Source organism: Ursus maritimus, unplaced genomic scaffold (assembly GCF_017311325.1).
Source record: "Ursus maritimus isolate PB19 unplaced genomic scaffold, ASM1731132v1 scaffold_26, whole genome shotgun sequence".
Taxonomy (NCBI): Eukaryota; Metazoa; Chordata; class Mammalia; order Carnivora; family Ursidae; genus Ursus; species Ursus maritimus.
The window spans coordinates 9,584,573-9,597,527 of record NW_024425119.1 but is presented as its reverse complement, the minus strand read 5'-3'; the positions used below and the strand labels follow the sequence as shown (position 1 = coordinate 9,597,527).

The window sequence follows — 12,955 nt, the reverse complement described above, 5'->3', positions numbered from 1 at the left end:
ATTCCACAAGACTGTAAATATACTATTTTTCACCAGGGGAAAATAGTATATTGAGTTCCAGGTGTTTTCTCACAATTCATTTATCTTTCGGTCTAAAATTTTCCACTTCTTTTTCTTATCTTTTTCCCATTTCAACTAGATTCTTATTGTACCAACTTATGTTTTTAAATTGCTTTTTAACTTTTATTTTATACATCTATATTTTATAGATATATGCTTCATTTTAGTACTTTTTTCACTCTATTCAATTATATATATATACATATATGTATATATATATATATATATATAGTTTTCTTTGCAATCTGGGGATGTAATGTCTTCTAACAAGCAGACCAAATTCATTCAGAAACAAGTGGATTACCTTGCTTTTTCCACCGTGCAGGATAATAGTCTCTTCCCTCCCCTCTTTTTTTGTTTTGTTTCATTTTTGGTTTTATTTGCTTTTCGGTTATGGTTTCTGACCACTTTGTATTTGTCTAGGGTGTATTTTCTGGGTCCTGGTTGATATTTTGGACTCTCCTCACTCGCTCACCTATTCTTCTTTGGGAAAAATTACTAGAAGGAAGAATTCACAACAAAAGAAAAAACCAGAGGCAATGTTCTCTGACACAGAGCTAAATGATATGGATATAAGCAAGATGTCATAGATGGAATTCAGGATAGCAATTACAAAGTTAATAGCTAAGCTTGCAAAAAAGCATAAATGACAGTACAGAATCTCTAAGGGCAGAGATAGATCTAATCAGGCCAAATTTAAAAATGCTGTGAATGAAATGCAATCAAAATTGGATGCTCTAACAGCTAGGGTGAATGAGGCAGAAGAGAGAATAATGATCTAGAGGACAGGCTAATGGAAAGGAAGGAAATTGAGGAAAAGAGAGAAAGACAACGAATATCCCATGAAGAAAGTCTTTGAGAAATTAATGATGCCCTGAATTAACTAATGTCAGAATTGTTGAGGTTCCTGAGGGGGTGGAGAGAGAGGGACAGAAAGTATATTTGAGCAAATCATGGCTGAGAACTTCCATAATCTGGGGAAGAAATAAGCATTCATGTCCAAGAGGCAGAGAGAACTCCTCCCAAAATCAATCAAAATAGACCAACACCCCAACATATAACAGTGAAGCTTGCAAACAGAGAAAAATAAGCTATCCTGAGAGCAGCTCGGGAGAGGAGGTTCCTTGTGTATGGAAGGAGGATTATCAGAATAACATAAGACCTATCCACAGAGACCTAGCAGGCCAGAAAGGACTGGCAAGATATATTCAGGGTATTAAATGAGAAGAACATGCAGCCAAGAATACTTTATCCAGAAAGGCTGTCATTCAGAATTGAAGGAGAGATAAAGAGCTTCCAGGACAGGCAGAAACTGAAAGAATATGTGACCAGCAAGCCATCCAGCCCTTCAAGAAATATTAAGTGGGACACTGTAAATGAAGAGACGCCCCAAGAGTAACACAGACCAGAAAGAAACAGAGACAATCTACAGAAACAGGGACTTTATGGGCAATACAATGGCACTAAAGTCATATCGTTCAATAGTTACTCTGAATATAAATGGGATAAATGCTCCAACCAAAAGACACAGGGTATCAGATTGGATAAAAAAGCAAGAATCACCCATATGCTGTCTACAAGAGACTCATTTTAGACCTAAGGACATCTCCAGACTGAAAGTAAGAGGGTGGAAAACCTTTTACCACACTAATGGACCTCAAGAGAAAGCTGGGGTAGCAATCCTCATATCAGACAAATTGATTTTACAACAAAGACTGTATTAAGAGATGTAAAGGGACACTATATCATACTTAAAAGGTCTACCCAACAAGAAGATCTAACAATTGTAAGTATTTATGCCCTCAACATGGGAGCAGCCAATTATATAAACAAATTAATAACCAAAGTAAAGAAACATATTGATTATAGTACATTAATAGTAGGGGACTTCAACACTCCACTCTCAGCATGGACAGATCATCTAAGCAGAAGATCAACAAAGAAACAAGGGCTTTGAATGACACACTGGACCAGATGGACTTCGTGGATATATACAGAATATTCCATCCTAAAGTAACAGAAGAGTCATTCTTCTTGACTGCACATGGAACTTTCTCCAGAAAAGACCACATGCTGGGTCACAATCAGGTCTCAGCTGATAACAAAAGATTGAGATTATTTCCTGCATATTTCCAGACCACAGTGCTTTGAAACTGGAACTCAATCACAAGAGGAAATTTGGAAGGAACTCAAACACTTGGAAGTTAAAGAGCATCCTGCTAAAGAATGAATAAGTCAATCAGAAAATTAAAGAGGAGCTTAAAAAATTCATGGAAACTAAAGAGAATGAAAACACATGGGTTCTAAACCTCTGAGATTTAGCAAAGGCTAAGGCTAAGAAGGAGGTACATAGAAATACAAGCCTCTCTCAAAAATTAGAAAAAATCCTAATATACAAACTAACCTTACGCTTAAAGGACATGGAGAAAGAACAGCAAACAAAGCCTAAACTAAGCAGGAGAAGAGAAATAATAAAGATTAGAGCAGAAATCAATGTAATAGAAACCAAAAGAACAGTAGAACAGATCAAAGAAACTAGGAGCTGCTTCCCTGAACAAATTAATAAGATCCAGAAACCTCTGGCCAGCCTTATCCAAAAGAAAAGAGAAAGGACCCAAATTAATAAAATTATGAATGAAAGGGGAGAGATAATGACCGACACCAAGGAAATACAGACAATTTTTATGAGCAACTATATGCCAACAAATTAGATAATCTAGAAGAAATGGATGCATTCCTGGAAACTTATAAACTACGAAGACTGAAACAGGAAGAGGTAGAAAATCTGAACAAACCAATAACCAGCAAGGAAACTGAAGCAGTAATCAAAAACCTCCCCCAAAAAGCAAGAGTTCAGAGCCAGATGGCTTCCCGGTGGAATTCTACCAAACTTTCAAAGAAGAAATAATACCTATTCTACTGAAGCTGTTTCAAAAAATAGAAGTGAAAGAGAAACTTCCAAACTCATCCTATGAGGCCAGCATTACCTTGATCCCAAAACCAGACAAAGACCCCACCAAAAAGGAGAATTACAGACCAATGTCCCTGATGAACATGGATGTCAAAATACTCACCAAGATACTAGCCAATAGGATCCAACAGTACATTAAAAGGATTATTCACCACTACCAGGTGGAATTTATTCCTGGGCTGCAAGGGTAGTTCAACATTAGCACATCAATCAACGTGATAGATTACATTAATAAAAGAAAAGACAAGAACCATATGATCCTCTCGGTGTAGAAAAAGCATTTGACAAAATACGCATCCTTTCTTGATTAAAACTCTTCAAAGTATAGGGATAGAGGGAACATAACCCAACATCATAAAAGCCATCTATGAAAAGCCCACAGCTAATCATTCTCAATGGGGAAAAATGGAGAGCTTTACCCTTAAGTTCAGGAACCCTACAAGGATGCCCACTATCACTACTGTTGTTCAACATAGTACTAGAAGTCCTAGCCTCAGCAATCAGATAACAAAAAGAAATAAAAGGCATTCATAATACCAAGGAAGAAGTCAAACTCTCTCTCTTCACAGATGACACAATACTTTATGCAGAAAACCCAAAAGACTCCACCCCAAAAATGCTAGCAATTCAGCAACATAGCAAGATCCCAAATCAATGCACACAGGGGGCACCTGGGTAGCACAGCGGTTAAGCGTCTGCCTTCGGCTCAGGGCGTGGTCCCGGCGTTCTGGGATTGAGCCCCACATCAGGCTCCTCCGCTATGAGCCTGCTTCTTCCTCTCCCACTCCCCCTGCTTGTGTTCCCTCTCTCGCTGGCTATCTCTATCTCTGTCGAATAAATAAATAAAATCTTTAAAAAAAAAATCAGTGCACAGAAACCAGTGGCATTTCTATACATTAACACTGTGACTGAAGAAAGAGAAATTGAGGAATCCGTCCCATTTACAATTGCACCAAAAACCATAAGATACCTAGGAATAAACATAACCAAACAGGTAAAGGATCTGTACTCTAAAAACTACAAAACACTTATGAAAGAAATGGAGGAAGACACAAAGAGATGGAAAAATATTCCATGCTCATGGATTGGAAGAATAAACATTGTTAAAATGTCTGTGCTGCCCAGAGCAATCTACTCATTCAATGCAGTCCCTATCAAAAACCATCGACATTTTTCACAGATCTGGAACAAATAATCCTAAAATTTGTATGGAACCATAAAAGACCCTAAATAGCCAGGGAAATGTTGAAAAAGAAAACCAAAGCTGGGGCAGCACAATGCCTGACTTCAAGCTATATCACAAAGCTGTGATCATCAAGGCAGCATGGTAGTGGCACAAAAACAGGCACATAGATCAATGGAGCAGAATAGAGAACCCAGAAACGGACCCTCAACTCTATGGTCAACTAATCTTTGACAAAGGAGGAAAGAATATCCAATGGAAAAAAGACAGTCTCTTCAACAAATGGTGTTGGGAAAACTGGATAGCCACATGCAGAAGAATGAAACTGGACCATTTCCTTACACCACACACAAAGATAAACTCAAAATGGATGAAAGACCTAAATGTGAGACAGGAATCCATCAAAATCCTAGAGAAAACAGGCAGTAACCTCTTCAAGCTCAGATGCAGCAACTTCTTTCAAGACCCATCTTTAAGCAAGGGAAACAAAAGCAAAAATGAACTATTGGGACTTCATCAAGATAAAAGTCTTCTGCACGGCAAAGGAAACAGCTAACAAAACTAAAAGGCAACCTGCAGAATGGGAGAAGATATTTGCAAATGACGTAACAGATAAGGCTGATAGCCAAGATATATAAAGAGCTTATCAAACTCAACACCTAAAATAAATAATCCAGTCAAGAAATAGGCAGAACAGTTAGAATGGCAGAAATAGACAAGGCAAGAGACAACAATTGTTGGAGAGGATGTGGAGAAAGGGGATCCCTCCTACATTGCTGGTGGGAATGCAAGCTGGTACAGCCACTCTGGAAAACAGTGTGGAGGTCCCTTAAAAAGTTAAAAATTGAGCTACCCTATGATCCAGCCATTGCACTACTGGGTGTTTACCCCAAAGATACAGACGTAGTGAAGAGAAGGGCCATATGCACCCCAATGTTCATAGCAGCAATGTCCACAATAGCTAAATCGTGGAAGGAGCCGAGATGCCCTTCAACAGATGACTGGATTAAGAAGCTGTGGTCCATATATACAATGGAATATTACTCAGCTATCAGAAAGAACGAATTCTCAACATTTGCTACAACATGGACGGCACTGGAGGAGATAATGCTAAGTGAAATAAGTCAAGCAGAGAAAGACAACTATCATATGATTTCTCACATCTATGGAACATAAGAACTAGGATGATCAGTAGGGGAAGAAAGGGATAAAGAAAGGGGGGGTAATAAGAAGGGAGAATGAAGCATGAGAGACTATGGACTATGAGAAACAAACTGAGGCCTCAGAGGGGAGGGGGTGGGGGAATGGGATAGACCGGTGATGGGTAGTAAGGAGGGCATGTATTGCATGGTGCACTGGGTGTTATACGCAACTAATGAATCATCGAGCCTTACATCGGAAACCGGGGATGTACTGTATGGTGACTAACATAATATAATAAAAAATCATTAAAAAAAAAAAACCACCAAAAAAAAAAAAAAGAAAAGAAATAGGCAGAAGATATGAACAGACACTTCTCCAAAGAAGGTATGCAAATGGCCAACAGACACATGAAAAAAATGCTCCCCATCACTAGCCATCAGGGAAATACAAATCAAAACCACACTAAGATACCACCTTACGCCAGTTAGAATGGCAAAAATTGACAAGGCAGGAAACAACAAATGTTGGAGAGGATGTGGAAAAAGGGGAACCCTCTTACATTGTTGGTGGGAACGCAAGCTGGTGTAGACACTCTGGAAAACAGTATGGAGGTTCCTTAAGCTAAAAATAGAGCTACCCTATGACCCAGCAATTGCACTACTGGGTATTTACCCCAAAGATACAGATGTAGTGAAAAGAAGGGGCACTTCCACCCCAATGTTCACAGCAGCAATGTCCACAATAGCCAAACTGTGGATGGAGCCAAGATGTCCTCCAACAAATGAATGGACAAACAAGATGTGGTTCATATATACAATGGAATATTATTCAGGCATCAGAAAGGATGAATACCTATCATTTATATTGACATGGATGGAACTGGAGAGGATTATGCTAAGTGAAATAAGTCAAGCAGAGAAAGACAATTATCACAGGGTTTCACTCATATGTGGAATACAAGGAATAGTGCAGAAGAAAATAGGGGAAGGAAAGGAAAACTGAATGGGAAGAAATCAGAGAGGGAGAGAAACCATGAGAGACTCTTGGATCCAGGAAACAAACTAAGATGTGCAGAAGGGGAAGTGGGTGAGAAGATGGTGTAACTGGGTGATGAGCATTAAGGAGGGCATGTGATGTGATGAGCACTGGGTTTATAGGCAACTAATGAATCGTTGAACACTACATCAAAAACTAATGATGTACTATATGTTGGTTAATTGAATTTAAATTTAAAAAAAAAAAGAAAGAAATGGAATCCATGCCTCAGATAGATGCCTTGGAACCTAGTTTGTAAAAAAATACTAGGTCATTTCGGGCCACAGTTTGACTCAAATTTCATCTGTGAGTCAGTCACACACAGTTCATCAATATAAAATCTTGCAGTTTTTTAGTTTGTTTTTCACTTTCCAGACATCTGGAGAAATTTTGCTTTTTTTCTTTTTTATCAAAAAGCAGAAACTAAGCAAGTAAGACAGAGTCTTACAATCATGAAGGCGTATCCACAGACATGTTTTGAACATATACTATATTTGAGACACTGTGCTAGTCCCTATATCTAGTTCGTCCTCTTTGAAAACCCACAATAGAGCAGATTGTTAGGCAAAAAGTATTATCAGGATGAACTAAAGTTACTTCTAACTGGAAAAAAGATTTAATTCCTAAATGAGATGAATTTGTACGCATCTAATAACAAGGCCTTAAAAAATATATATGATAGGGGCGCCTGGGTGGCACAGCGGTTAAGCGTCTGCCTTCGGCTCAGGGCGTGATCCCGGTGTTATGGGATCGAGCCCCATATCAGGCTCCGCCGCTATGAGCCTGCTTCTTCCTCTCCCACTCCCCCTGCTTGTGTTCCCTCTCTCGCTGGCTGTCTCTATCTCTGTCAAGTAAATAAATAAAATCTTTAAAATATATATATATATGATAAAAATTTCACAGACAAGAAGAAATTGACAGAAATACCAACAAAGAAGAAGAAATGGAAGTACACAAGAGAAAGGATGCTCTATAAATTGCTATTTTGTCCTTTTGGAAACTCATCAATACAGTGTAGCTAATGCTATAAAAATTTTTAACATTTTTATAGTACATAAACAGCTTTAACATTGGGTATTGAATGCTTAAAGGCTTCAAGTAATTAACTGCTGTGATTTAATCTGGGATAAAAGCAGAATTTTAAATCCAATGAAGGGTAAAATAAAGAATAGTATTTTTTTATCAGCATAATATTTATTTAGCACTCAGTAATTTAAAACATAAACACTGAGAATTAAAGCATAAAAAGCACTTTGTCAGTGTTTCTAATGTTTTAAAATACAAAGCATAAAATAAATGTTAGTTTTAGCACATTAAAATTTTTCCTATATATCTGTAACTGCCAGTAAGAGAATTTTGAATGTGTTAACAAAATTTTTTAAAAGGTCACAGGCCAGTTTGTAATTTTCTCCCATTACTTATTAAAGTCATTTAATAAATAGAGGAGCATAAAAAGGATTTATATTTCTTACCCCATTTTGCAGTATATGATACTAAATTTTTCTAATAAATACAGTGCATATCTATGACCAGACATAATCACAGTAGAAAGAAATCTCAAAATGTACAAGACACTATATTCAGTGTTGTCTGTCCATTTCCAAATATGATGTGATAATTCTCTGCTAAGGCTATCCAATGGTCAGAAGGGCCTTTATATCTTTTCAGGAAGTCCTATTGTAAAACACGGAAAGTGAACATGTGTGTATCTTTCTTTCATATTATTCTTGAGCCTTTCTTCCCTACAGCCTTCTCTTTGTGGGTGGTGGTGCGGTAATATTGAGAAGTGTAGACTTTGGAGTTTAGTTTGTCCCAATTTTGAGTTTAACTCATTCAATGTCTCTGATCCTAAATTACTTTAGTGAAAGTGACCCAACATCCCAGTTTAGGAAAGTCCCGGTTTATGTCTATTGTTCTAGAACACTATTGTCACTTTCATGTCTTAAAATGTCCCAATCTGGATGGTAAACTATATGATTACCACACTTCTTTGTACAATGGGAGCAATACAACTAGTCTTGTAGGTTAATTATACAGATTACATGAATGAATGTATCCAAAATATGCTACAGTGTTCCAGGCAGAGAATACAACAAATGTTAGGCACTAATATGCATCCCTGGCCCCAAAGTCTGACTAGAATGGGATCTTTCCTTGTCTTTCGCTTTAACCCTATGCAGCCTACCCCTCTCAGAGTATTCAACAAACAACATGATCCAAAAACATTTCTTACCAGTTCTTCCAGGAGTTCAAACTGAGCAATATCAGCTTGAGGCACAGAAGGTCTAAGCAGCTCCCTGCAGGCTCCCACTAACCCAGGGCCTCCTCCCTGCCAGTGCTTGCCAGTTTTAATGAGCAGGTAACTCCTCTCAAACCAGGGTCCTGGCAGGCTCATTTCATTCAAGTACCTGCTGGATCCAGTGGCCCCAGACGACTCTGTGACTCCCTTGCAGGCTCCCATGAGTCAAGAAACCAGCTCACCCCAGTGCCTGCCTGATCCAGAGGTCCCAGACACCATCCACGGATCCAGCAGCTTCCAAGGCAGGACTCCCTGCAGGCTCCCAAGAATCTAGGCCCTCATTGCACCCAGTCATCTGACAGCTCCAGCAGCCCCAGGTGGAATCCTTGGCTCATGCTTGGCGGCACCCAGGGCCCTAGGCAGCTCCCATAGCACCAGGCTGTACAAGGCCCCACGAAACCAGACCCTGGTTCACCCTGGAACCTTCCAGTTCCAGTGGCTCCAGGCAGGCTGCATGCTCCAGGCAGATTCATGGGCCCCTGTGAAATTAGGCTCCTGGCCCACCCGTATGCCAGCTAGCTCCAGCAGCCCCTGGTGGCTCAGGGGCCACAGAGAAACCTCATAACTCCAGGTATCTTTGACAGCTTCAGGCTCCTAAAGGGTTCCCATGAATGCAGGTTCCTGATCCACTCCATTACCTACAAGGTTCCTATGGCCACAGGCAGTTCCAATGGGCTCCCGTGAACCCACATTCCCGGCTCACCCAGCCCTTCTCAGCTCCTATGTCACCTGACAGGCTCATGGTGGGCTCCAGCAAACTCAGGCTCTTGGCACATGCCAGCACCAGCTCACTCCCATGGCCCTGGATGACTCCTGTGAACTCAGGCTCCCAACCAATACCCACAAACCTCAGGTCCATGGAGCAGCACCTATGAACCCAGGGTCCCACTAGGGCTCAACATCAGGCTGAGTACAGCCATTCCAGACTTTCAACTACTTTCAGCATCAGGCCACCCAGGGACTCCAACAGCAAGCCCACCCACGGGCACCATTAGACTTCCCACCCAAATCTCTGGACAAACTGACTAGTGAAGAGCTGGCCTTCCAAAGCTAGTCTATGAAGACTGGAGAGGTGCCTATATCCTCAAATGCACGGACTCCAACACAAGGCCACAGGAATCATGAATAAGCAAAGAAACATGACACCATCTCCAAAGGAAACTAATAAAATTCCAATGATGGACCCTAAAGAAACAGAAATCTATGAAGTGTCTGACAAGTAATTCAGAAGAACCCTCCTAAAGAAACTCAGTGAATTATAAGAAAACACAGATAGACGACTAAATTAAATTAGGAAAACAATGCATGAACAACATGAGATGTTCAACAAAGAAATAAAAAGCATTGTAGTAAGTCAAGCAGAAACCCTAGAGAGGAAGACTACGATGACAGCATGAAGAATTCAATGAGAGCTTCAGCAGCAGACTCAACCAAGCAGAAGAATCAGTGAACTAGAATACAGGTCTATTAAAATCATACAGCCAGAGAAGCAAAACGAAAAGGAAAGAAACAGAGTGAAGAAAGCCTATATGAATTATATGATATCATTCAAAGAAATAATCTATGCATTGGTGTACTCTCGGAAGGAGAAGAGAAGGAGGAATGAGCAGAAAGCTTATTTAAAGAAATAATAACTGATAACTTTCCGAATCTGGGGAGAGTCTTAGATATCCAAGTTTATGAAGCTAACAGGTCACCCCAAACTTTCAACCTAAAACACAAAATAACAAAACTGTCTAAAATCAAAGACAAAGAGAGCATCGTTAAAGAAGCAAGAGAAAACAAATTTCTTACAAATACCTTGCAGGCTAGGAGACCAGGATGATATATTTAAAGTGCTGGGGATAAAAAAAAACCTGCAAGAATATTTTACCCAGCAAAGTTGTCTTTCAGGAATGAAGGAGAGATAAAGACTTTCCCAAACCAACAAAAGCTGAGGGAGTTCATCGCCACTGGAACTACCTTACAAGACATGCTGAAAGGCGTTCTTCAAGATGAAACAAAAGGAGGCTAATCAGTAACAAGAAAACACATGAAATTAGAAAACATGCTGGTAAAGATACATACAGCAAATATATGCAGTCAAATTCAGAATATTCTAATACTGTAATAGGTGGAATGTAACACAACTTGAGCATAGAGGTTTAAAGGACAAAACTGTTAAGAATAACTATAGTCACAGCAATTTTTTCATGGATACAACATTATAAAAAGAAGTAAATTATGACACTGAAAACACAAATCATTGAGGGGGAAATAAAAGGGTAAAGTTTTTGTAAGCAAAGTTAAATAGTTATCAGCATAAAATAGACTAGTATATCTATAAGACATGTTATGTAATCCTCATAGTAACCACAAAGCCAAACCTATGGTGAATTCACAAAGCATAAACGAAACAGAATTAACGTATACTACTACAGAAAATCAATAATCTACAAAGACAGCAAAGGAAATGAAAGGAACAGAGTACCACAAAACAGTCGGAAACCAGTAAGGTGGTGTTAGCAAGCCCCTACTTATCAGTATTGACTTTAATTCTCCAATCAAAAGGCACAGGGTGGCTAGAAGGATTTAAAAACAAGATGGAACTAATCATTTCTTATCCAATCACCAAATATTTGCAGAATTGCAGAATGTTTACTGCTGTGGTCCATCTGAGAACCAAAAGTTTTGCATACTCGGAAGTAGCCAGGGCAGGGATCAGGCAGCTGGGGTGTCTGCACCATGAAAACTATGACAGAGCCAAGAGCAATATGTTATGAAAACAGTGGCACAGGTAGGCTACCCAACATCTGGAAAGGAACAAATTTTTTAACACATCCTTACTCTGCCAGAGTGCTTGAGGATACCCGGACCCAGTTTTTGTTTGTTTGTTTGTATTTAAATCGAAATAGCCAACATATAGTACATCATTAGTTTCAGATGTAGTGTTCAATGATTTATCAGTTGCATATAACACCCAGTGCTCATCAGATCACATGCCCTCCTTAATGCCCATCACCCAGTTATTCCATCCCCCCACTCACCTCCCCTTCTGCAACCAGACCCCTAATAGCCAGGGGAATGTTGAAAAAGTAAACCAAAGCTGGGGGCAGCACAATGCCTGACTTCAACCTCTACTACAAAGCTGTGATCACCAAGACAGCACGATACTGGCACAAACACAGACACACGGATCAATGGAACAGAATAGAGAACCCAGAAATGGACCCTCAACTCTACGGTCAACTAATCTTCGACAAAGCAGGAAAGACTAACCAATGGAAAAAAGACAGTCTCCTCAATAAATGATCCTGGAAGAATTGGACAGCCACATGGAGAAGAATGAAACTGGACCATTTCCTTACACCATACACAAAGATAAACTCAAAATGGATAAAAGACCTAAATGTGACACAGGAACCCACACCCAGTTTTAAGACAAGTCTCTGCCCCAAAGTTGAGGCATTTGTGTTCTTGGAAAAGAAGGAGACCTGGCCCAGTTTCAAATGGATCTCTATCTTCCATTTAAAATACCAATGCTTCTTGAGAGCAGCTTTCACAAATTTTCAACCCACGAAGGCCAAGGAGTTGGGGGAGGGGAGGGAGGAGATTGAGAAATATGAGAGAGAGGGGGTCTGAACCAGAACACTAAACACACTGCAGCCTTTCCAAAAGTCCTTAAGCTTCAAACCAAGGGACCTGGTCCCAGGGACTCCACTACTCTCCCACCCACCCACCCCTGAAGCTCTGAACACTCTGATGAAAAAAAGCAAGCAGGTCAGGGCCTCAAGACATCTGGAAGGGGCTGGGGGAATCAGGTCAGATTTTTCAAATGGCCTGGCCAGAGCAGAAGTTTACCAGGCTAAGAAGGCCCTGGGAAGTCAAACCCTGAGAGAAACTCAGAAAGTATTTTCTTTTTTCCTCTTTTTTTCCCCCTTCCTGGTGGTAGTTCCTCTTTCACTCCAACGGGAAGCTCTGGACAAAGCGGAAGAGTGCAGTTAGGGGGGGTCTTACAGCTGCTGACCTCTGCATGTGGCCTGTCCTTCTCCCATCTGTGCCCCAGACTCCTCCGGGGCTGCAGACCCCCTGAGCCCAGTGCCCCCACTTCCAGGCCACAATCACCTCTTCAGTCCAGGGGAAGCAGCACCAGCAGCTTCCCAGGCCCCCCTGAGGTATCGGCCACCAGACCAAGTTCTTACTTTCAGTTTTGTGTCTGTGGCTTGCATTTCCCTGCATAGCTTTTGAAATAAAAGAACAGGAAGCCAAAACTTCATAAACAGGA

General features: G+C 40.3%; 1 protein-coding gene across 1 annotated transcript in view; it reads right to left on the bottom strand.

The window, feature by feature from the left end:
* Positions 1-12,740, bottom strand: part of CLEC2D (C-type lectin domain family 2 member D) — a 32,437-nt gene extending 19,697 nt beyond the window's left edge. Inside the window, exon 1 of the mRNA XM_040642142.1 lies at positions 12,698-12,740. Coding sequence (XP_040498076.1) covers positions 12,698-12,725 — 28 coding nt within the window. The 5' untranslated portion in view covers positions 12,726-12,740. The remainder of the gene's footprint in view (positions 1-12,697) is intronic.
* Positions 12,741-12,955: the final 215 nt, after the last annotated feature.